Genomic DNA, 20,936 nt, shown 5'->3' with positions numbered 1-20,936 from the left:
CTCGGGTCCGTAAGCTGGTTAGATGGCCGGAACCTTTGGTTCCAAGCGGTGCAACGAGCCGGCAGCACCAAGGATCTTCCGGGGAGGGAAGGGACATCGCCATGGCGGCAGCGCCGTTCTTGAAGCACTGGCGCACCACTTTCGAGCGGGTGGAGAAGTTCGTGTCCCCGATCTACTTCACCGACTGTAACCTTCGCGGCAGGTGTGGCCCTTGGCGTGGGGAGCTCGCAGACCATGTCCGCGCGCTCTTCCCTTCCCTTCCGGAGGGAAACCCGGGCTGTGGCCACCCGGGCCGCGGAACAAAGTTCCCGCCACAGACAGGACAGGGGCTGGGGAGCAAACCGTAGAGGTTGGTCTGTGTTGCTGAGCTGCCGGGCAGTCCTCAGGGCGTTAGGCCAAGGGAGAGCGTTTTCCCAGCCATCGGCTAGCTCACGGGTGGAACTGGGGCGACTTCGAGCACGCGCCCATCAGCTCCTCCTGCCCAGGCTCTTCGGGGACAGCTGCCCGGTGACACTCTCCAGCTTCCTGACGCCAGAGAGGCTTCCCTATGAGAAGGCGGTGCAGCAGAACTTCAGCCCTGCACAGGTCGGCGACAGCTTCGGACCCACGTGGGTAACGCCCAGTTTAGCGAAGCTCCGCCCCAAGACCACAACCCCAAAGGCCACTCATCTTGGGCCCTACTCTGCTATATGGCAGAGCGTGGCGCCCTCTCCTGGAAGAATCACCTTTATCCTTCGGTGTCTTGAGTATTTTCATCCCTGCTGCCTCTCCCCCTTTCCCTTTATTCTTCACCCATTTCTCTGATGCTGCACATGCATGGAGAAAATCTTAAGGCCCTGCTGACATTTAATTCAAGGAACTATGTCAGAAGAGGGTTTCCACTCCTAGGCCCATCAAAACGACTCTCTTACAGATGGTGGACCTGCTGGTTTCGGGTAGAACTGGTCATCCCTGAAGTTTGGGTGGGCCAGGAAGTTCATCTTTGCTGGGAAAGCGATGGAGAAAGCCTTGTCTGGCGTGATGGGGAACCTGTCCAGGTGAGGTGTCCTCCCCTAGAGCCAGATACAGTCACAGATTAGCCTGGTTTTTGGAGAAGCCACAGCTGAATGACCGGGTCTCCAGAGTGGTTTCATGATTTCAGAACTGAGGAAATTGCCATTTGGACATTAGTGTTATAGCCCCCGCCCCCCAGTTTTCATAAACACTAGTCTTATTGTGTATAGTACATATGTATTGGGGGAAACTTCAAATCACTCTAGAATAATATAAGGTATTAAGTTATCTTCCCATGGATAATGAATTTCTTTTAACTGCACATCCCCATTCCCCAGATATTAAATATTAAATGGCATACCAGGTTTAATCTTTGTAATCCTATGAGATAGGCCTTTATGACCATTTATAGATTTAAAAAATACTAAGATTTTTTCGGTGATTCATACAGCTTCCATTTCAAAGTCTGGGGTGAAGACTGTCCTAAAAGAAGTCAGAGTCCTATTCAACCTTCCTCTTTCCGCTGGCTAAATACATATGTCCCTTGGCACCCACCTAACTGAACACTGGGGATGATCCATCTTAAATTCCTTGGACTTCTTTTTTAATTAACAGAACCCGGGACCTCCACAAATTCTAGACAAATGTTCTCACCACTGAGCTAATCCATCCATCCCCCACTTCCTGTTTAATTCGAGAAAGGGTCTGGTTGAATCGTCTCTGCTAGTAGCCTTGAACTTGTTATCCTCCACCATGGACCTCCCAAGTAGCTAGAATTATAGACCTGTATCAATATATCTGACTCATTCCATGGGATTTCCTTTTATATATTATGGGTAGAAAGGCCACCAGAAGCTACTCCAGACCTCCTAACCCCTGCCCAGGATGCTTCCATCTGTAGGGACCTTGAAGTTGGCCCAAGATACCCCAAAACCAAGTTCTCAGCACAAATGAAATTGATTTGTCTCAGAGGGACAGAGGGCAGGGAATAAGAGACAAAGGTGACAGAGAACAAGGGAGAAGGGAAAGAGGTATTTGTCCCAGAGGGCAACGGACTAAGAAAATGGCGGTTTATTAATCTACAAGGAGAAAGCCTACATTGGGATGAGGTGGACAACCTAATGTGGACGACGTTGCCAAATAAGGGATAGATCCTGGTGGCCAGCTGTAGGGATGAGTCTAACAGGTTAGCAAGGCAGAGGGAAGTGAGGAGAAGGGCAAGGACTGCCAGGGCCATGCTTGCCACACTCCAGCTGGCCAGAGTCCCTTCACCACTGCTAGCAAACACTAGCTGTGTGCTGGTCACCAGTGGGTGGGTGGAGCACTTGCTCCTGAGGGTTCCTGATTACCTCATCCCAGCCTTTCCTGGTATAGAGGACTCAGGGCTGGTCACCGGGATGGCAGAGCCTGGGCCCCACTGCCTTTACTCATCCCTCGAATTTTCTAAAGATCTCTCTCTCTCTTTTTTTTTTTTTTTTTTTTTTTTTTTTTTTTTTTTTTTGGTTTTTTGAGACAGGTTTTCTCTGTGTAGCCCTGGCTGTCCTGGAACTCACTCTGTAGACCAGGCTGGCCTCGAACTCAGAAATCCACCTGCCTCTGCCTCCCAAGTGCTGGGATTAAAGGCGTGCACCACCACCGCCCGGCACTTTCTAAAGATCTCAAGCCCTGCCTCTCTTCTCTACCAGGGTTTGACCAAAGAGGGTGAAAAGACCAGTTATATCTTGAGTGAGAGGCTGCGAGCAGCAGACCCTCGGAGGTGAGCATTTACTTACACAGACATCTGCACATAAATTAAACCTTAAGATTTCCTTTCTCATGGTAAATAGAAAAGAACATGGGAGGAGTTACTCCTATTATCCTTCCACCAGGGATGACCATTCTTATCCTCTCCATCGTCATAGTCTCAAGATTTCTTTCAGCAGAAGCACCTTTTACTAGATGAAAAGTATTTCTCTGATATTTTGTACCCTACCTTTTACATTCCATTATTTTCATATTGAGGGAGCATCTATGCTATAGCATGAAAAGCTAAGATACTGGGTTTGGCCATTTGTTGTTGTTGTTTGTTTTGTTTGAAACAGTGTCCCATTCTCTAGCCCTGGCTGTCCTAGAACTCACTCTGCAGACCATGTTGACCTTGAACTCACAGAGATCTACTTGCTTCCTTCCTCCCATGTGCTGGGATTAAAATTGGGTGTCACCATGCATGGTTATTGCATCTTTTACTTTATGTACATTTGTTGTTGTTGTTTTCTTTGGTTTGGTTTTTGGAGACAAGGTTTCTCTGTGTAGCCCTGGATGTCCTGGAACTTGCTCTGTAGACCAGAGCCTCAAACTCATAGATTCATTTGCCTCTGTCCTGCCTCCCAAGTGTTAGGATTAAAGGCCTCTACCACCACTGCCCAGTGTTAACAGTGCATTGTTTCCGATTCCTCCAAACACTGGGACAGTGGCCTTGAGGGACAGACAGAAATATTCATAAAATTATGAAACTGCTGAAGATTCTGGAAGAATGCACTGAGGACTCCATATGGGAATCGCCAGATTAGGAGGTCTGGAGTCAGAAAGGCTTCCCTAGTGCTGCCGAGTTTAGCTCCAGCAGAGGAACCTGATGCCCAGCTGCTGCCTCCAGGAACTGGAATACTATGTTAGCTAGTACTTGGGACTGAAAGTCAGCCTTGGAGGAGCCAAACATGTTTGCTATACAGCAAGGGCTTTGAGACCGAGAGTACTTTGTACAGACAGCTTTGGAAATATGAAGCTAAACAGCAGTATAGGAATCCAAACTTAACCATGGCAGAACACTCCCCAGCAGGACACGGGTTTGAACTGGTATTTCTACTATGATCCTCCCGCACATATACGTGACATCCCATGGGTCCCTTGGGGAAGTGGATTCTGGGAGTAAATGAGGGGGGATCAACTGAATGCCTCCTACTTGCACTCTTCTGAAGCTCCAAGAATCTTCTGGCAGTCCACCGGCCTGAGACTGCCTCTCTGTGTTTATAGCTTGACTCTCTATGTGGAAGTAGCCTGCAATGGGCTTCTGGGGGCCGGGAAAGGAAGCATGATCGCAGCCCCTGACCCTGAGAAGATGTTCCAGCTGAGCCAGGCTAAGCTGGCTGTGTTCCACCGAGATGTCCACAATCTCCTGGTGGACCTGGAGCTGTTGCTGGGTGTGGCCAAGGTACTGGAGCCCCACCCCTCATCTAGAGCCCTGCTCCAGGCACATTGTTTCTGGGGTCAGATCAGTCTAGGAATCCAGAGTTGGAGTAGAATTTTCCTTTGTAAACAGGGATGGAATTGAGTTGGGGGCACCAACAAGAGTAAAAGGTTAGAAGTGGGGAACTTTGCCGGGCAGTGGTGGCGCACGCCTTTAATCCCAGCACCTGGGAGGCAGAGGCAGACGGATTTCTGAGTTCGAGGCCAGCCTGGTCTACAAAGTGAGTTCCAGGACAGCCAGGACTATACAGAGAAACCCTGTCTCAAAAAACCAAAAAAAAAAAAAAAAAAAAAAAAAGTGGGGAACTTTGCTGAGAACCCTTGAGGGACCAGCTGGAGCCTTGTTCTCTAGTGTGCTTGAGTAGTCTTTTAACATACACAACCCTGATGCAGGGCCTCGGGGAGGACAACCAGCGCAGCTTCCAGGCCCTGCACACAGCCAACCAGATGGTGAACATATGTGACCCTGCTCAGCCTGAGACTTACCCAGCAGCCAAGGCCCTGGCCTCTAAGTTCTTTGGCCAACATGGAGGTGAAAGCCAGCATACCATCCATGCCATGGGGCACTGTCACATTGATACAGGTAAGGCACCACTGTTTGTTAGGGTGCCTGGTGTCCTTAAAGCCTTGGTTGTGGCTGAACAGCACAGTATGATCTTTGGCCTTCTTGGACCCTATTTTTTCCCCTGGTGTAAAATGAATCAGGGATGTTGGATCATGGCCTCCGTTGGCTGTGGCTTGCTCCTTCTTCCAACAAAAACTGTTAGCTCATGAGGCCCTGTGGCAGGTGCTGGATAGGTAGGCATTGTGGAGGCTGAGGACCCCAGAGTAGCCAGGTGTGGTGATGCTGTATATAAGACCTGGGGCCAGAAGAGGTATTTCACCCAGCTAGGTTAGGGAGTCCGAAGTTTCCTAGCAAAGTGGCGTTTGATTTAAGCAACAATGAAGAGCTGAGTTCCCGAGCACAGGGACCCGGTCAAGTGTTCAGCTTTGAACTTGAGTTTGTAGTGTTCTTGAGAGTGTTGGGTTCTTTGTTTGCTCGGTGTTACTGTGCTAAGTCCAGGTCTTTGCTATGTAGCACTGGTAGGGTTTGAGCCGATAGCAGCCCTTCAATTCGGCTTCCTGAATGCTGAATTCCAGGCGTGAGCCGCTATACCCCAAAATGTGTGTTTTTAATAAGCTCCCTGCTATACTGATTCGGGCACAGCTAAGGTTTCTAAGGAACGAGGGCTGATAAAGTCGGACCTGAGGCCTAGAGGACAGGAGCAACTGGAGGTCATACAACTTGCCCAGATAAGCCCATGCTATGCCTCTTTCTAGTACCTCTGCCTCTGGTGGATCCAAGCCTTAATATAAGGCTCGTCTAGGACCTGGTGCCTGTGTCCTGGCAGTTGATCTCAGTCCTTCTTGACCAACCCGTTCCTCCTACCTTGCAGCAGGACATAAAGTAACAGCACAATAGGGGTACCACAGGGTAGACATAGACAGGAAGAGGGCTGGGCTGACCCTCTGGAGCCTTAGGCTGGGTCTGTCATGGCTTCGATGCAGGGGAGGGCTGGTGATCTATAAAAAGCAGGAACCGTATTGTCTCTCCACTCTGTCCCACCCCCAGCCTGGCTTTGGCCCTTCAAAGAGACTGTGAGGAAATGTGCCCGGAGCTGGTCCTCGGCTGTGAAGCTCATGGAGCAGAACACTGACTTCATCTTTGCCTGCTCTCAGGTCAGAGGGCAACTGGACAGCAGGTGGGCCCGACGTGGGGACATCAAAGGACAAGCGTGGTCCTTACCTTCAGCGGCCACCAGATGCTTGACTGTGAGTAGTGTCCTTTCTGCTCCTGGCCCAGCTCCTACCCTATGTTCCCAACAGGCACAACAGCTTGAGTGGGTAAAGAACCAGTACCCTGGTCTGCATGCCCGGCTCCAGGAGTTTGCCTGCCGAGGACAGTTTGTGCCTGTGGGTGGCACCTGGGTAGAAATGGTAAGTGCCCCTCCTAGTACTATCCTCTAGCAACTAGTAAGCTGGGCCTGAAATGAGCAAGGTGGACTCTTGCTGGGGTTATAACCCTGTGTTAGAGCATCCACTGCCCCTTCACAACAGAGTGATGTTGGACCAGGGTCCTACCTGTGCCCAGTCCGGTGCTAACTCCAGCTGTCTTGCTGTCCCGTCCCCCCAACCCCAACAGGATGGGAACCTTCCCAGTGGAGAGGCCATGGTGAGGCAGTTCCTACAGGGCCAGAACTTCTTTCTGCAAGAGTTTGGGAAGATGTGCTCTGAGGTAGTCTGGGAGCCGGCACACCAGGCTACACACAGGGGCCGCTGGGACCCAGTCCACATGCAGGGGGGCTGAGGCTGAGGCGGCTCCACTGAGATCTGAGAGCCTTATCCCTGCAGTTCTGGCTGCCAGATACCTTTGGCTACTCAGCACAGCTCCCCCAGATCATGCAAGGCTGTGGCATCAGACGCTTCTTGACACAGAAACTGAGCTGGAACTTGGTGAACTCCTTCCCAGTAAGCAAGCCCAGGGGTCAGGGCTGCAGGATCCGGGTCCCACCTGTCGCACTCACCCCTTTCCAGGCTCTGAAGGGGGCCTGGGCAGACCACCAAACCCTACCCAGAGTGTGGCTCCTCTGCCTGATCACAGCTAACATGGATGTGGGTGGCCAGCATTGACTCCGGCTTGACTCCAGCCTCTGCCCTGCTGTCTCTGCCTGCAGCACCATACCTTTTTCTGGGAGGGGCTGGATGGCTCCCGAGTGCTGGTACACTTCCCACCTGGAGACTCATATGGAATGCAGGGCAGTGTGGAGGAGGTGAGGGAAACAGAACGCTGGGCACTTCAGAGAGGGCCGGGTGTCTTGTGCTAGGCTGACCCCGTCCCTACCCATCTAGGTGCTGAAGACTGTGACCAACAACCGGGACAAGGGGCGGACCAACCATAGTGGCTTCCTCTTCGGCTTCGGGGATGGGGGTGGTGGCCCCACACAGACCATGTTGGACCGACTAAAGCGGCTGGGCAACACTGATGGGCTGCCCAGGTCAGGCCTGAGCCAACATCGACCCTCAGCTCTCAAGCCACTTTGATGTAGCCCCACACTCTAGCCCTTGCCTTGGGCCTCCCTTCATTTATATATGGAGTTTGCCTCTTCCACTGGACCCTGTAGCTCTCAAATCCTGACCCATCAACCTTCCAAACTTCTACCTCAGGGTACAGTGCAGAGAAATTCTGAGGTAGAAGGGCTCAAGGCCAACAGAGTGCAGCTCTGTATCTAGGGAACTGTCTGGGGGTGGCTTCCTTGTTGGGGCCTCTGGTCTGCACTGCAGACAAAGGGCAAACTATAGGACTCCCAAGGCTAGCTAGGCTTGTGGTCTTCCTCAGGGTGCAGCTGTCTTCTCCTGGACAGCTCTTCACGGCACTGGAGAGAGACTCGGGGCAGCTGTGCACGTGGGTCGGAGAGCTCTTCCTGGAACTGCACAATGGCACCTATACTACCCACGCTCAGGTCAGGGCCAGGCTACCAGCCTAGTGAATCAGGGCCTTGATAATGCATAGGGCAGTGGGGGAAGGGTGGGGAGGGGCAGGGCTGGAGCTCAGCGGTCCCTTCTCCCAGTAGAGGCTTGGAAAAGGGCACCATAGCCGGGTTAATCCAAGGCAGCAAGTGGGACAGAGCCTCTCCAGAGGAGGAGGGTTTGGGTGGGAGGTCACTTGAGGTAATTTTCCTAGGAGAGACCTTGTCTAAGAGGCCTTGGGAGGCTGTCAAGGGTTCTGAGCAAGAGAGAGCTTAGGAAGGTGTCCTGGGTCACAGCAGAATTTAAGTTGATCCTCCCTCCCTGGGCACAGCTCAAGAAGGGGAACCGAGAATGTGAGCAGATTCTCCATGACGTGGAGATGCTTAGTAGTCTGGCCCTGGCCCGAAGTGCCCAGTTCCTGTACCCAGCAGCCCAGCTGCAGCACCTCTGGAGGTCAGTCAGGCACCCCTTCCCGCTGTTCACCTGACTTCTCGCCCTGCCATAGCCTGCCTCTCCCACCTTTCCTGTCTCTGTCTTTGGTCCCTGTAGGCTCCTACTCCTCAACCAGTTCCACGATGTGGTAACCGGAAGCTGCATTCAGCTGGTGGCAGAAGATGCCATGAATTACTATGAAGGTGAGGCCCACCTTCGTACCAGTCCCTCTGCTCTCGGGGCCAAGCGGGACCCACTGCTCGCCCATGCCAAACCCATCTCTCTTCAGACATCCGTTCTCATGGCAATACACTGCTCAGTGCTGCAGCCGCGGCCTTGTGTGCTGGGGAGCCAGGTCCAGAGGGCCTCCTTATTATCAACACGCTGCCCTGGAAGCGCACTGAAGTGTTGGCGCTGCCCAAGCCTTGTGGGGCTCACAGCCTAGGTATGAGCTGAAGGGGAAGGCTAGTCCTGCAGCAGGAGAAACTAAGGCTAGACAGCATGGCAAGGATACTCCCCCAGGGATCCCTATCTTGGGGTACCCCAATCTGGAGAGAAGTAGCCGTGTACTACCCCATCCAACCTATCCTTAACCTGAGCAAGGTCTCTCGAATGTCAGAGAGGCTACACTGATGCTCAGGCCTTGTCCCCAGCCCTGGTGACAGTGCCCAGTATTGGCTATGCTCCTGCTCCCACCCCTACTTCACTGCAGCTCCTCCTACCCCAGCAGCCCGTGTTTGTGATGCAGGAGGTAAGTCCTAGCAGCTCCCAATGGGGTGGGGCCTAGTCTGGGATTCTTCTTGGTCTGGAGCAGGGGGCTGGGGCAATGCACAGCTTTAGGAGGCTTGGGCTGGGGGTAGGGAGCACTACTCACTCAGCTCAAGGACCCTCCCCTCCAAGACTGACGGTTCTGTGACTCTGGACAATGGCATCATTCGGGTGAAACTGGATCCAACTGGCTGTCTTACTTCTTTGGTCCTGGTGGCTTCTGGCAGGTGCTGACCCTTCACTATTCTTAATCCCATGCCTGGCTAGTTCATCCCAAACTGTACCATCTTCCCTCTGTTCCCTAACCACTACACTATCCGAGTAGTCTACCTCTAGGCTGGAACCCACACATGGGGCAGGGTAGTCTGGGCTAGCAGTACCCTGACCCCTGGCCCTATTGAACCTATCCCCACCAAGTATAGCTGGAGAGACCACCAATCCCCATGTCCTTCCAGGGAAGCCATTGCTGAGGGTGCCCTGGGGAACCAGTTTGTGCTGTTTGATGACGTGCCATTGTACTGGGATGCATGGGATGTCATGGACTACCATCTAGAGACGCGGTACTTACTGGGCAGGTGCTGGGGGTGGTTGTGTATACATGCTTCTCTGCCTTAGTAGCTCCCGCCTTCACCCCACAGGAAGCCTGTGCTGGGCCAGGCAGGGACCCTGGCAGTAGGCACTGAAGGTGGCCTTCGGGGCAGTGCCTGGTTCCTGCTTCAGATCAGCCCCAACAGTCGGCTCAGTCAGGAGGTTGTGCTGGATGTCGGTTGCCCCTATGTTCGCTTCCACACTGAGGTAGAAGCAGCAGGGTAGTGGCCATCTTTCCTAAGTGTGGCTGGTGAGGAAGTCTAAGGTCTTCTTGTCCCCACCCTCCATTCCACTTCCAGGTGCACTGGCACGAGGCCCACAAGTTCCTGAAGGTGGAGTTTCCTGCTCGAATACGGAGCCCCCAGGCCACCTATGAGATCCAGTTTGGGCACCTTCAGAGGCCGACACACAACAACACCTCTTGGGACTGGGCTCGCTATGAGGTCTGACATGGGGACTGGGTGGGACTTGGACTTACCCCTGACTGAGGAGAGACTGTTTGTGGGTTGAGAGCAAGAAGACAATGACTGACACCTGTGGTTTCTAACCTGGGCCGGGCATTTGCTACATGCTTGACTTTGGTTAGGTACTATAGCCACTGTTACTGTTTCACAGATGAGGAAGCAGGCAGACAGGTGGGATGGCATGTCCCAAGCTTCCCAAGAGTGGCAGCTAGGATACAGCCATGGGCTCCAGAACTTATTGTCACCCAACTGGAAAGGGCTCTGGGATGGTGCCACCCATGGGCCTTGGATCTGCCCTTCAGGTGTGGGCTCACCGCTGGATAGATCTGTCTGAGTGTGACTTTGGGCTGGCCCTGCTCAACAACTGCAAGTACGGCGCGTCAGTACGAGGCAACGTCCTCAGCCTCTCACTGTGAGTGCGGTGCCCGCCAGGCTCAGGGCTGGCTCGGGTCTGTGGGAGCTTCTGGTGCCGGAACTCCAGCCCTCCCATACCTCCCTCCCACTCCAGGTTGCGTGCACCTAAGGCTCCAGATGTTACTGCTGACATGGGGCGCCATGAATTCACTTATGCTTTGATGCCACACAAGGGTATGTACCAGGGCAGCAGGGCCCAACCTCTCTGTCCTTTCCTGAGGTAAGGGGTAAGCCAAAGCATCGGGGTAAATGGAAGCAGCCCAGCCTCATATCCTCCAGAGACACTGTGAGGAGCTCCCACCGTCCATGTTTCTTTCTGGTCATACCTCAGGCTCCTTCCAAGAAGCTGGTGTTATTCATGCGGCCTACAACCTCAACTTTCCCCTGTTGGCACTGCCAGCTCCAGGCCCGGCCCCTGACACCACCTGGAGTGCGTTCTCCGTCTCTTCACCAGCAGTAGTGTTGGAGACCATCAAGCAGGCAAGGGCAGGATAGACCGGGGAGGTTCCTGGGATGCACAAGTCCTTGGCCCTGCCTACTGTCCTGCCTTCCTCTACTAGGCTGAGAAGAGCCATCAGCACCGCACACTGGTTCTAAGGCTGTATGAAGCTCATGGCAGCCATGTGGACTGCTGGCTACAGACATCACTGCCTATTCAGGAGGCCACCCTGTGAGTGGAGACACGGTAGAGGTAGAGGTGGGAGCCGTGCCCTTGCCGGTCCTTATGCTTCTCCTGTTCTCCATCTAGTTGTGACCTCCTGGAGCAGCGCGACCCCGCTGGGCACCTGTCCTTTCAGGACCACCGCCTGAAGCTCACCTTTTCTCCCTTTCAAGTGAGGTCCCTACTGCTCGTGCTTCAGCCTCCACCAAACTGAGTCGTGGCTGTGGGAAGCCTGGGGGGCTCCTCACTTCCCTCCCCAGCCCGAAGCGTCCTGCGCAATAAATGCTTGGGTCAGCAGCCCTGTGACTGTGCCTTTGCTTCTCACAAGGCTGCCCTGCATGGGCTGTAAGGAGGACGGAGAGAGTGTTTCCAGGGGCAAGACCTAAGGTTGCCTGTGTGTGCAGGGTCTGCCTTGCAGCCCCCATTTGAGATACTGGAGACCTCAGGTGCCCATAAGCCAAGGGACTTTGAGATAAAAAGTTGCCTCTGTCAGCAGAGGAATTACAGCTGGACAGGAGACCTGGAGCCTGCCACCCCCTGACCGCCATATCTTCTCACCCCTCCCCCCTTAATTGGGAGGGAAGCTGTGGACAAGTGCTAAGCCGGGAGACCAGCCAACCACAGGCCCTGATGAATCCTGGGCGGAAAGAGCTATGGCACCTTGGACTGCCTGGGCCCAGGTCTGCAGAGGAGCTGGCTCTGCAGAGGCAGAATGTCCTCTGATAGTCAGGGCCTTGAGTGTATGTGAGGGAGGGAAGGGAGGCAGGGAATTAAATCTATAAATAGGTGGCGCCATGCAGCCTGCCTTTCCAACCTGGCTTTCTCATGCCTTATGTATGTAGCCAGCCCTGGAAGTAGCAAGAAGTTCAAATTTACTGGTTGGACAATGGTTTTTATTTAGGATTTTAAAAAAAATGGTTGAAGATGGCATACATTTCCCAACATTTTGGGAGGCAGAAGCAGGTGGATCTCTGAGTTCGAGGCCAGCCTGGTCTACAGCATGAGTTCCAGGACAGTCAGAGCTATACAGAGAAACCTTTGTCTTGAAAAAACAACAAATCAGCTAGCGGAGTGTGGTGGCTCAGCTCACACCTGTAATTCCAGCAACCATGGAAATGAAGGCAGGACAATCAAACAGGAATTCAATGTCATCTTCAAGTCCATATGGGTTCAAGGGTAGGACATGTGAGACCCTGACTCAGAAAACAGTTGTGCAGGAAAAGTCACAGGGCCTAGGGCATGCAGCCCTACAAATACTGCTTTTAGGAATTCGGCCATGCCCCTAGATACATAGCAAGGCACTGGGAAGGAAACCATCTATGAGGCTGAACTCTCCCCAGCCTCCTTGGGTTGGGTGTCAGGCTTACTCTTCGGGGGTCTGCGGCGGCCTGTGGGGACAGCAAGTGAGGCAGTGACTGTGTCCTCCCCTTGTTGACTCTGCATTACCTCCCATCCTCCCTGAAGAGCAACTCCTTGGAGTCCCTCTTCCCAGCTCAAGGAGGATGCTGAAAACAGCTCACCTGTGCTTGCCCGTCGCCCCCTTCTCTTTCCTTTCTCGGGGGCTGTAGGTGTTTCCCGGTTTTGTTGGAGGCTGGCCTCTTCAGACTGTTGGGCTATACTCTTAGGAGGGTGCTTCCTGGCCCTCTGCGTCCTGGAGACAAACTTGCTTGAAAGGGGAAGGTCCTGGATAGAGAAGATGGTCCTTACAGGGTTTTCTTCCTAGCAGTTCACATGTTTGTTAGGACCTACCACTGACGTTCCCGACTAGGCCCCAAGTCTCCCATGACAGAAGGAGACAGCTGGGCAGGAGCCTGGCCTGAGAAGTGAGCTGGGCAGTAGCAGGTGCAGAGGCAGGCAGGGTTGGCAGTCATTACCTCTTTTCTGTCCTCAGCCCCCATCGGTGTTTCCTGTGACTTCTTTTTCCGGGATCTGCGCCCTATAGAATGTTCTACTGGAGCTAGAGCGTCCTAGGACTTCAGCCCCTCTCCAGACTCTTACTGCTGGGTGATTCCAAGGCTGGAGAGGAATGGGAGGATGGGCGTGCAAGGCCCATGGTCCTTTCAGCTCCTTACCTCTTACATTATGAGCTACTTACCTTTGGGTGCCAAGGGTCCGGGATCACCCTGAAATGGAATGGGGATAACTCAAGAGTCAAGCTGGGCGGTTTTCCTTGGAGTGGCAAGGCCATGTCCTTACTCATCCCTATGTGACTCAGACCTCTAGCTTCTACCTTGTTATCCCACCAGCTTCCCTGGGGGCTCCATTTGCCAATACGAGTACAGAACTCAAACCTGGAACCAGATGGTACGGCCATGCCGGTCTCGAAGAGAACTCATGCCTGGCATGCCATAGCACCGAAGCCAGGCTCGAAAGGCAGCGAAATCCTCCTCCCCATGCTCTGGCCCGTAGCCTTTGCCTCCTGAGGGACAGAGGAACTGGTCAGAGGTGAGAGGGTCTTGTGGGGTGGGGGGAACAGAGAGCCTGGTTCAACCTGATTCAGGCCTCAGCTAAAGAAACTGATAGACTGAGTCAGGCCACACTGCCTCCTCCCACTGTGACTAGGCTCGTGTCCTCTCTCTCTGGCCTCTTCATCAGCAAGGGTGAATCTTTGCCCCATCTGCTGCATGGGAGACTGGTAGAAAGTGGAAACATGCCAAGAGACCTGGTCTGTTGAACAAACTTCCATCCCTTGAGCCAGGACAGTTGTCCAGCATCTCACAGAGGCTAAAGCAGAGACTACCAGCCATCTTGACCTCCCCAGGCCTCACCCAGCTGAACCACTTCCTTGGGCACCAAATGACACAGTTCCAGCAGGTCTGGGTTCTGCAGTTTGGCCTTGATCTTCTGGCTCAGGGTCAGCTCTGGGCTCTGAAGGGGGTATGGGCAGAAACAAGGTGTCAACACAGGGTACCCACCCCACCTCACACACTGAAGGCAATGGACGTCTCTCCATTTGGCAAGACCTTTAATGTGGTTTGCACCCACTCCACACACATGGTGAGCTAAGGCAGACACACCTGACTCTACCCACACCCTTGCCACCCACTGTAGCAGGAGAGCCAGCACACACGTGCTTGCATACTGTCCTCACCAGCCGGCACTGTTGCAGGGCCTCTAGAACTGTACGGGCCTTCTCAAAAGGGGGAATCTTCAGCCTGGAGTGGTGGGGAGCGCCCAGGCTAAGTAGTGGATGTGGTCACCCATGTCCCACCCCAGCCATTGCCACACCCACAGCCTGCCTGCTGACCGGTACAAGATCTCAGCCCGCAGATAGTTGCCGATGCCATTGAAGAACCTCTGGTCCAACAAAGCCTCGCAGATGGGCCGGTCAAAGGCTTTGTCTGATAGGTTCCGAAGTACATTCTCTCTGCAGGGACACAGGCTGGATGCACGAGACCCATCCCACATCCCAGGATAGAGAAGAAGGGCTGGGGAGGTTGTTCCTGAGGGCAAGGAGAAACCATCCCAGCTCCCTCTGGGCTCAGTAATATTCGGGCAGCTGGAGCCTCAGTTTCTCTGTTAAATGGGAAAAACCTGGGATTAAGTTTATTTTTAAAGAACCAAAACATGTTCAGCTAGCCTTGGTGATTTTTTTTTTTTTTTTTTTTTTTTTTGGTTTTGGTTTTTCGAGACAGGGTTTCTCTGTGTAGCCCTGGCTGTCCTGGAACTCACTCTGTAGACCAGGCTGGCCTCGAACTCAGAAATCCACCTGCCTCTGCCTCCCAAGTGCTGGGACTAAAGGCGTGCGTCACCACCGACCGGCTCCATGGTGATTCTCACCTGTAAATCCTAACACTTGGGAGGGAAGTTTGGGGCCAGGCAGGGCTACATAAAAAGACTCTGCATGTACACGCACACACGCGCTTGCACACATACACACACAGAGGCCTGGTGTGATGTGCCAAGTCATAGTGGCACACCCGTAATCCTAACACTGGGAAGGCTGAAACAGTAACCCTATTGCTATGAGGATGTAGCAACTACCAAGCTATTCTGGAATAGAGTGAAGTCTGGTCTCACCCCCCACTCCCACCCCAACTCCCTCAAAGTATGAAGGACCAGAAGGTGGTGGCATGCGTGTGATGAATTCTGAGATTTGAAAAAAAAAAAAAAAAAAAAAAAAAAAAAAGGCCGAAGCTTTGGTGTGGTTCTGACCTCCATCCCCAGGGTACCCAGCTGGGCTATGCAAACAGCTGAGAGACTCAAACGGAACCTGCAGCCAAGCAGCCTATGGTCCCCCAACTTCCCGGAAAAGATGAAGCAACAATAACCCAGGGCTACAGGCAAGCTAGGAGTCAACTGCTTCTGTGACACTAGAGATGTGACCAAGGCTAGGGCCTCGCAGAGGCACAACATCTGTTCCCAGGGAGGAAAATGAGAATGTGCCAAGTCCACTCCAGGCCTGCACCCCTCAAGTTCCTGCCAGTAAGACTTTCCTCCAAGATTCAAACAGTGGGCTCAGTCTCCATCAGCCAAACCCTAGCTTGAAGGTCACTTCCCTAGAGTGGCCATGCCTGTGCTCCCCACCCTTGGCCATGTCTCCTGGCCGCCTGTCTTACCTGCCCATCATCAGTGTGGTGAACGAAGGGACCACATTTGCTTTGCCCACTGATGTCCCCTATAGAGCCTTTCTCACGGCAAAGATTCTTATAGCCTCTTTAGAGGCAGGTTCTGATGACAGGGACAGTCACAAAGGAAACCCCAGGACGTAGACAGGTAAGCAACCAGAATAGAGAGCCAAACCTGACTTAGAAACTCAGTCACTAGGCTACCCTCTCTCCACTGTACATGCTTGTTTCTTTTTTTATTTATTTATTTATTTATTTATTTATTTATTTATTTATTTATTTATTTATTTGGTTTTTCGAGACAGGGTTTCTCTGTGTAGCCCTGGCTGTCCTGGAACTCACTCTGTAGACCAGGCTGGCCTCGAACTCAGAAATTCACCTGCTTCTGCCTCCCAAGTGCTGGGATTAAAGGCGTGTGCCACCACCACCCGGCCATGCTTGTTTAAGTACTGTGAAAGCCCTCGGCTTTCCTTGATGGCCTGGGGCCACCAGGGAGCACACTGGGCTGCTGGGCTGCAGCAGCTCCATGCTGTTTCTGTGTCCCCCTCCTTTGGACTGCTCTGTTACAGTTTTACCTGTCCTGACACCATCTCGATAGATGAGGGACTGGGACTTAGTAGGGGCTGGGACTTGTTTCTTAGTGGTCTGGTGCTCCACATATCCAGTCCTACCTGAACCGTTCATACTCCAGCAAGACACAGGGTCCACGTCCTGGCTGCCATTCACCCCCAGGGTCCCAGTGGCCAAAGCGGCGGATATCTACGAAGCAAAGGGCAAGCCGGGGGCCAGGTGGGGCCGTGTAAAAACGTAGATGGGCGTGGCGCGGCAGTTCCTCTGCTGGTACCAGCTGGAAGGATCCAGACATACCAAAGCGGAAGACAAGGGACAGTGGCTTCTGAGGGGGCTGGGACCCAGGCAGGGGGCTCAGTGTCAGGCGCAACTCCTTGCCTCGGGCTAAAGCTGAGATGCGGTAGGCACTACTCTCAAAGGGCACCTCCGGGTTTCGGCTGACAGAGGACTTCTCCACACATCCACCAAATACCAGCCCCTTACATGTCTCATTCACAAAGTGGCTGGCCAGGTGCAGCTCTGGGCCCTCTGGCATTCTGAAGGGGGAATGGCTGGGCCCTGTAGTAGGAAGAGGACAACAGGTTGTGCCAGAAGATGTCTTAGTAAGTAGGAGTTATCACCAAGTTTTTACAGAGGAAAAGTCAGAGACACAGAGAGACACAGGGCCATACAGAATAGACAAAGAAAATGGTGGCTTGGTCACCCATCCGAGGTACTGGTACCAGGGAGCAGAAGCTGGGAGGCAGCATGGCTGTCTTGCTCACTAATACTTTCCTTCCATGGCCTCCCCTTCCTGCTTTAGAAAACAGTTCAGATCCTTGCTGGAGCCTATTGCCTTGTGTCCCCCAAGTTCCCCTACCCACCTATAAACCTGTTCGTCCCCAACTCCTGGCCTTTGCCCCTGCTGTCCTTCATCCCACACACACAGTAAGAAGTTTGAAGGGGGTCTTCTTTCTCTCTAATCCACATCTTGTCCGCTCCCAAAGTTCAAATCTTCTCAGCACCTGTTCTGGCCTCTACCTGACGGCATCCCAGAGGCAAGGCTCTCAGCATTAATCACAGCTTAATCTTGGCAGGGTAGGTGGGACCTACCCTGCCAAGGCCACCCAGCCAGAACAGAGAGGCTCCCTCCCAGCTGCCTTCGGAAGCAGAACTAGAAGGGAATGTTCAATCTGTGCCCAGCCCTGTTCTCATAGACCCTAGGGGGTGCCAGGAAGGAGCGGGCTCTAGTTCTTTGCTCTCGCTCCCCTCTAACCCCCCACCCCCACCACCCGCCGCCACCTCCGCTTTGCTACTTGCAGGATCTGAGGCGAACGTAGCTGTGGGGAAGAAGGGCAATTTATCAAAAGCGGACGCTTTGGGGCTTGGCACCAAAAAGGGTTTGGTTTGCCGAAAACCTTCAGAGTCCTAGTTTTGCGAGGTGTGCGATGGTACACACCCCCAACAAAATTTGAGTTCTCTGTCTTTCCAGGGCTCCCAGATCCTTTAGAGCTTCAGTTCTACTGAGGACCCGAATCGTCCCCCATCAAAGTTGGATACCTGCTCTGGTTGCTGCTCAACTGGGGACAGCAGCCAGTAAGGGGTTAATTCCAGCGTCTGCCGAACTTCAGAGAACGCTGGGAAAGGACATAGCCGCCCCGGTACCTGCTGGGAAGTGTAGTTCTTCAGGCAGGCGGCGCAGTATGGAATGGAGCCTTAGTTATGAGAATCTCGGGTGTTGTGCCACCTTTGGACCAGTCGCGTGGCCCGGAGGTGATGGAAGAACCCGTCTTACGGTGGCCAGAGCCTCGTTCGGAACTGGTGCCCGGAGTCGCAGCTGTGTCTGCAGTTGAAGTCACCGACAGTCAACCTGGCCAGGATTGACACCAGCTTCCGGAAACGGCACTGATTATGTAGTGCCACATGCAGCTGTATGCAGGACAAACACAGGTGCATGATAAACAATCCCTGGGGACCCAAGATGGCCCCGTCAATGAGCAATCAGATGTAACATATAAACAACTTTTTTTCACGGCCCGCGGGGGGAAGTGCATCCGGCAGTAACACGGGCTTCTCTCTGGGGCAGTATTAGGTAAAGTCAGGAGTACAAAAGTTTGGTCTGACTCTCACAATCTCAGGCCAAAAAAAATAAAAAATAAAAAAATAATAATAATAAAGTGTAGACAAGATACCTTTTGCCAGGCACAAGGGATCAATTCAAAGTGCAAGAACAGAAGCCGAGGAAGGTCTGTGTGGCTGCAGCAGGGGTGAGTGGTGGTGAGCAGGCTAGATGAGGAGAAGAGGAGAGAGAACTATGGGTGGGGCTGAGCCTTGAAGCAGCAGTATTAAAAGTATAAAAGAAAGAAACCTCTTCAGGGTGCCCGGGCCGACCATCAGCCGTGACTCACCCTTTTACACACTTTTTTCTTGCTTTTCCAGTCACCCATTTATTCACTTCTTATCTTTTTTTTAGGAGAGGAAGGTTAAAGAGACTGTCTTGCTATGTATTCCTCGTTGGCCTGGAACTCAGACTGGCCCCCCAGCTTACCCTGATCCTCTCTCTTCTGCCTCCTCAGGAGGAGGTGGGGTGATAGGTATGGGCCACTGTTGTCGTTTGAATGAGAATGGCCTCCAAAGGCTTGTAGTTTTGAATACTTGATCCCCACTTGGAGGAACTGTTTGAGAAGGATTAGGAGGTGTGGCCTTTTTATCAAAGGTGTGTCATTGGAGATGGGTTTTTGAAGTTTCAAAAGCCTAAGGCATTCCCAGTTAGACCCATCCCCTACCTCCTTCTTGTGTCTCCACATGTAAGCTCTCAGCTGCTGCCAGCACCATGCCTGCTTTCCTGGCCTGCTCCTGGCCATGATGGTCACATACTCACGCTCTGGAACTGTAAGCCCCAGCAAACTCTTCTCTAACTTACCTTGGTCATGGTGTTTTGTCAAAGAAATAGCAAAGTCACTTAAGACAGCCAGTATGCCTGGCTTGAGTATGATTTTTTTTAAATATTTCTTTTTATTTTATGTATGTAACTGTCTGACTACATGTATGTCCCTGCTCCATGTGCTTGTCTGGTGCACTCTGAGTCTAGAAAAAGGAATCAGATCCCTGGAATTAGAATTAGATTGTTGTGTTCCACCATAGGGTGCTGGGAACCAAAGTCAGTCAGGTCCTCTGAAAGCAGGAAGTGCTTTTGTCTGCTGAGCTATCTCTCCAGCCCTGCAGCATGAGAGGGGTTTGTATTTTGTTCTGCTTCTGCGTTTTGAGACAGGGTCTCACTGTGTAGCCCTAGCTGACCTGAGACTTGCTCTGTAGATCAGGCTGGCCTCGAACTCAGGGATCCATCTGCCTGCACTGGGATTAAAGGTGTGTGCTGCCACCCCTGGCTGAGAGTGACAAAACCTGGTAATGACAACAGCTGCTCCCCACACTCAGATGACACCCAAGAAAGCACACTCACAGCAGCCACGAAGAGGAGACCATCTCCACATGCATCCGTGGATACGTGGTTTTAAAACATGTGGCAGATCTACGGGGCTGGTGGGATAGCTCAGTGGTTAAAGCACTTACTGCTCTTCTTCTCCTGACAAACATACTGAGTTGTTTTTCTCTTGCCCTGGCATGCAAAGTGACTTTGATTCTTCTGAAGCAGTTGTCATTTCTGATGCTTACTGCCTCTGTCTGCTAAACCCAGGCCTAGTCCTGGAAGCTTCTAGTCTCCGTACAATCTAATCTAGGCCTAAAATGTTTTCAGCCTCTGAGATTTATACTGAATAATGTCTCCCTTTCTGGTTCTTTCTAAACTGGCCGGCTGATTCAACTCAGCTGTTCTGACTCAAATGTCTCTCCAAGCTGACTGATTCAATCTGGCTTCTCTCAGTTTCTTACTGAATTGCTCTGCTTGGCCTCAAACTAACTCTGGCAATATGTTCTAATCTTCTGGCTCCTTCTCATTCTCTGGCTCATTCTGTCTTCACATGTGTCTAGTTTGTCTTCTCTCTGCAACCTGTCTGTACAACTGTACAACTGTTTCATAACACTGTCTCCTGCTTTCTCTGCACTGTCTTTTTTTTTTTTTTTTTTTTTTTTTTTTTGGTTTTTCGAGACAGGGTTTCTCTGTGTAGCTCCTGGCTGTCCTGGAACTCACTCTGTAGACCAGGCTAGCCTCGAAACTCAGAAATCCAGCCTGCCTCTGCCTCCCAAGTACTGGGATTAAAGGCATGCGCCACCACAGCCCAGCTGCACTGTCTTTTAAGTGGCTTCTTTTTCTTCTCTTTTCTCATGAGAGTTGGGCGTGTCCTATTCTGTCAAATCTTTCTCTGACTTGTCACTTTTTCTGCCACTCAATTAGACATCATTTTCAAACATGAGTGCTTCCTTTTGCAAACTAACTTTACTTTTATTGTTTGGAATTAAAGGTGTGTACTAAGGGCGTGTCTGTATCCCAGCCAGAGGGATTAAAGGTTTGTACTAAGGACTGAGCCACACTAAACCAGAAACAGGTTTTTTTTTTTTTTTTTTTTTTTACATAAATAACACAATCTCAGGGTTCACAGTGTGATCAAATATCCTGCAACAATGACATAAGACCAAGCTTGGTTTCCAGCACACACATATGGCAGCTCACAACCGTAGCTCCAAGGGGATCTGAAACTTCCGGTCTCATCAGGCGGCTGTACCCATATGTTCAAGCATGAACTAGCAAGCTCACACACACCTGGGGTGGGAAGGGAGATAATAAAAATAAGTCTTAAGAAACACAGCACGTGG

General features: G+C 52.2%; 2 protein-coding genes across 15 annotated transcripts; one reads left to right on the top strand and one right to left on the bottom strand.

Moving 5' to 3' along the window:
- Positions 1 to 43: 43 nt before the first annotated feature.
- Positions 44 to 11,346, top strand: Man2c1 (mannosidase alpha class 2C member 1). 4 transcript variants are annotated; one of them, XM_076925649.1, is made up of 26 exons: positions 44 to 202; positions 486 to 608; positions 914 to 1,037; positions 2,679 to 2,749; positions 4,003 to 4,180; positions 4,609 to 4,798; positions 5,935 to 5,957; positions 6,082 to 6,192; positions 6,398 to 6,490; positions 6,607 to 6,723; positions 6,930 to 7,025; positions 7,105 to 7,250; positions 7,592 to 7,715; positions 8,054 to 8,175; positions 8,272 to 8,357; positions 8,444 to 8,599; positions 8,808 to 8,905; positions 9,055 to 9,149; positions 9,378 to 9,482; positions 9,561 to 9,717; positions 9,810 to 9,953; positions 10,277 to 10,386; positions 10,483 to 10,562; positions 10,720 to 10,868; positions 10,949 to 11,058; positions 11,137 to 11,346. In XM_076925649.1, the coding sequence occupies exons 1-26, from the start codon at positions 102 to 104 to the stop codon at positions 11,261 to 11,263; spliced, it is 3,036 nt and encodes a 1,011-aa protein (XP_076781764.1). In that variant the 5' UTR covers positions 44 to 101; the 3' UTR covers positions 11,264 to 11,346. The 4 variants fall into 4 exon arrangements, with proteins under 4 accessions (XP_076781764.1, XP_076781763.1, XP_076781766.1 ...); XM_076925648.1 differs by lacking the exon at positions 5,935 to 5,957 and adding an exon at positions 5,828 to 5,934; XM_076925651.1 differs by lacking the exon at positions 5,935 to 5,957 and adding an exon at positions 5,828 to 5,934 and having other exon boundaries at positions 8,795 to 8,909; positions 9,015 to 9,149.
- Positions 11,347 to 11,920: 574 nt separating this feature from the next.
- Neil1 (nei like DNA glycosylase 1) lies at positions 11,921 to 18,472 on the bottom strand. Of its 11 annotated transcripts, none has more exons than XM_076925657.1 (11): positions 18,359 to 18,472; positions 17,727 to 18,095; positions 16,289 to 16,745; positions 14,297 to 14,416; positions 14,141 to 14,204; positions 13,818 to 13,917; positions 13,341 to 13,468; positions 13,145 to 13,172; positions 12,924 to 12,985; positions 12,570 to 12,768; positions 11,921 to 12,437 (listed from the first exon to the last, which is right to left on the bottom strand). In XM_076925657.1, exons 3-11 carry the CDS (start codon positions 16,720 to 16,722, stop codon positions 12,367 to 12,369), a joined length of 1,206 nt encoding a protein of 401 aa, XP_076781772.1. In that variant the 5' UTR covers positions 16,723 to 16,745; positions 17,727 to 18,095; positions 18,359 to 18,472; the 3' UTR covers positions 11,921 to 12,366. The 11 variants fall into 11 exon arrangements, 10 of the variants coding, with proteins under 10 accessions (XP_076781772.1, XP_076781775.1, XP_076781773.1 ...); XM_076925660.1 differs by having other exon boundaries at positions 12,570 to 12,732; XM_076925658.1 differs by having other exon boundaries at positions 17,832 to 18,095.
- Between the last annotated feature and the right edge of the window lie 2,464 nt (positions 18,473 to 20,936).

This window comes from Arvicanthis niloticus, chromosome 26, assembly GCF_011762505.2.
Source record: "Arvicanthis niloticus isolate mArvNil1 chromosome 26, mArvNil1.pat.X, whole genome shotgun sequence".
Taxonomy (NCBI): Eukaryota; Metazoa; Chordata; class Mammalia; order Rodentia; family Muridae; genus Arvicanthis; species Arvicanthis niloticus.
Note: the sequence above shows the minus strand (reverse complement) of the source record. Positions and strands in the feature narration are given on the sequence as shown.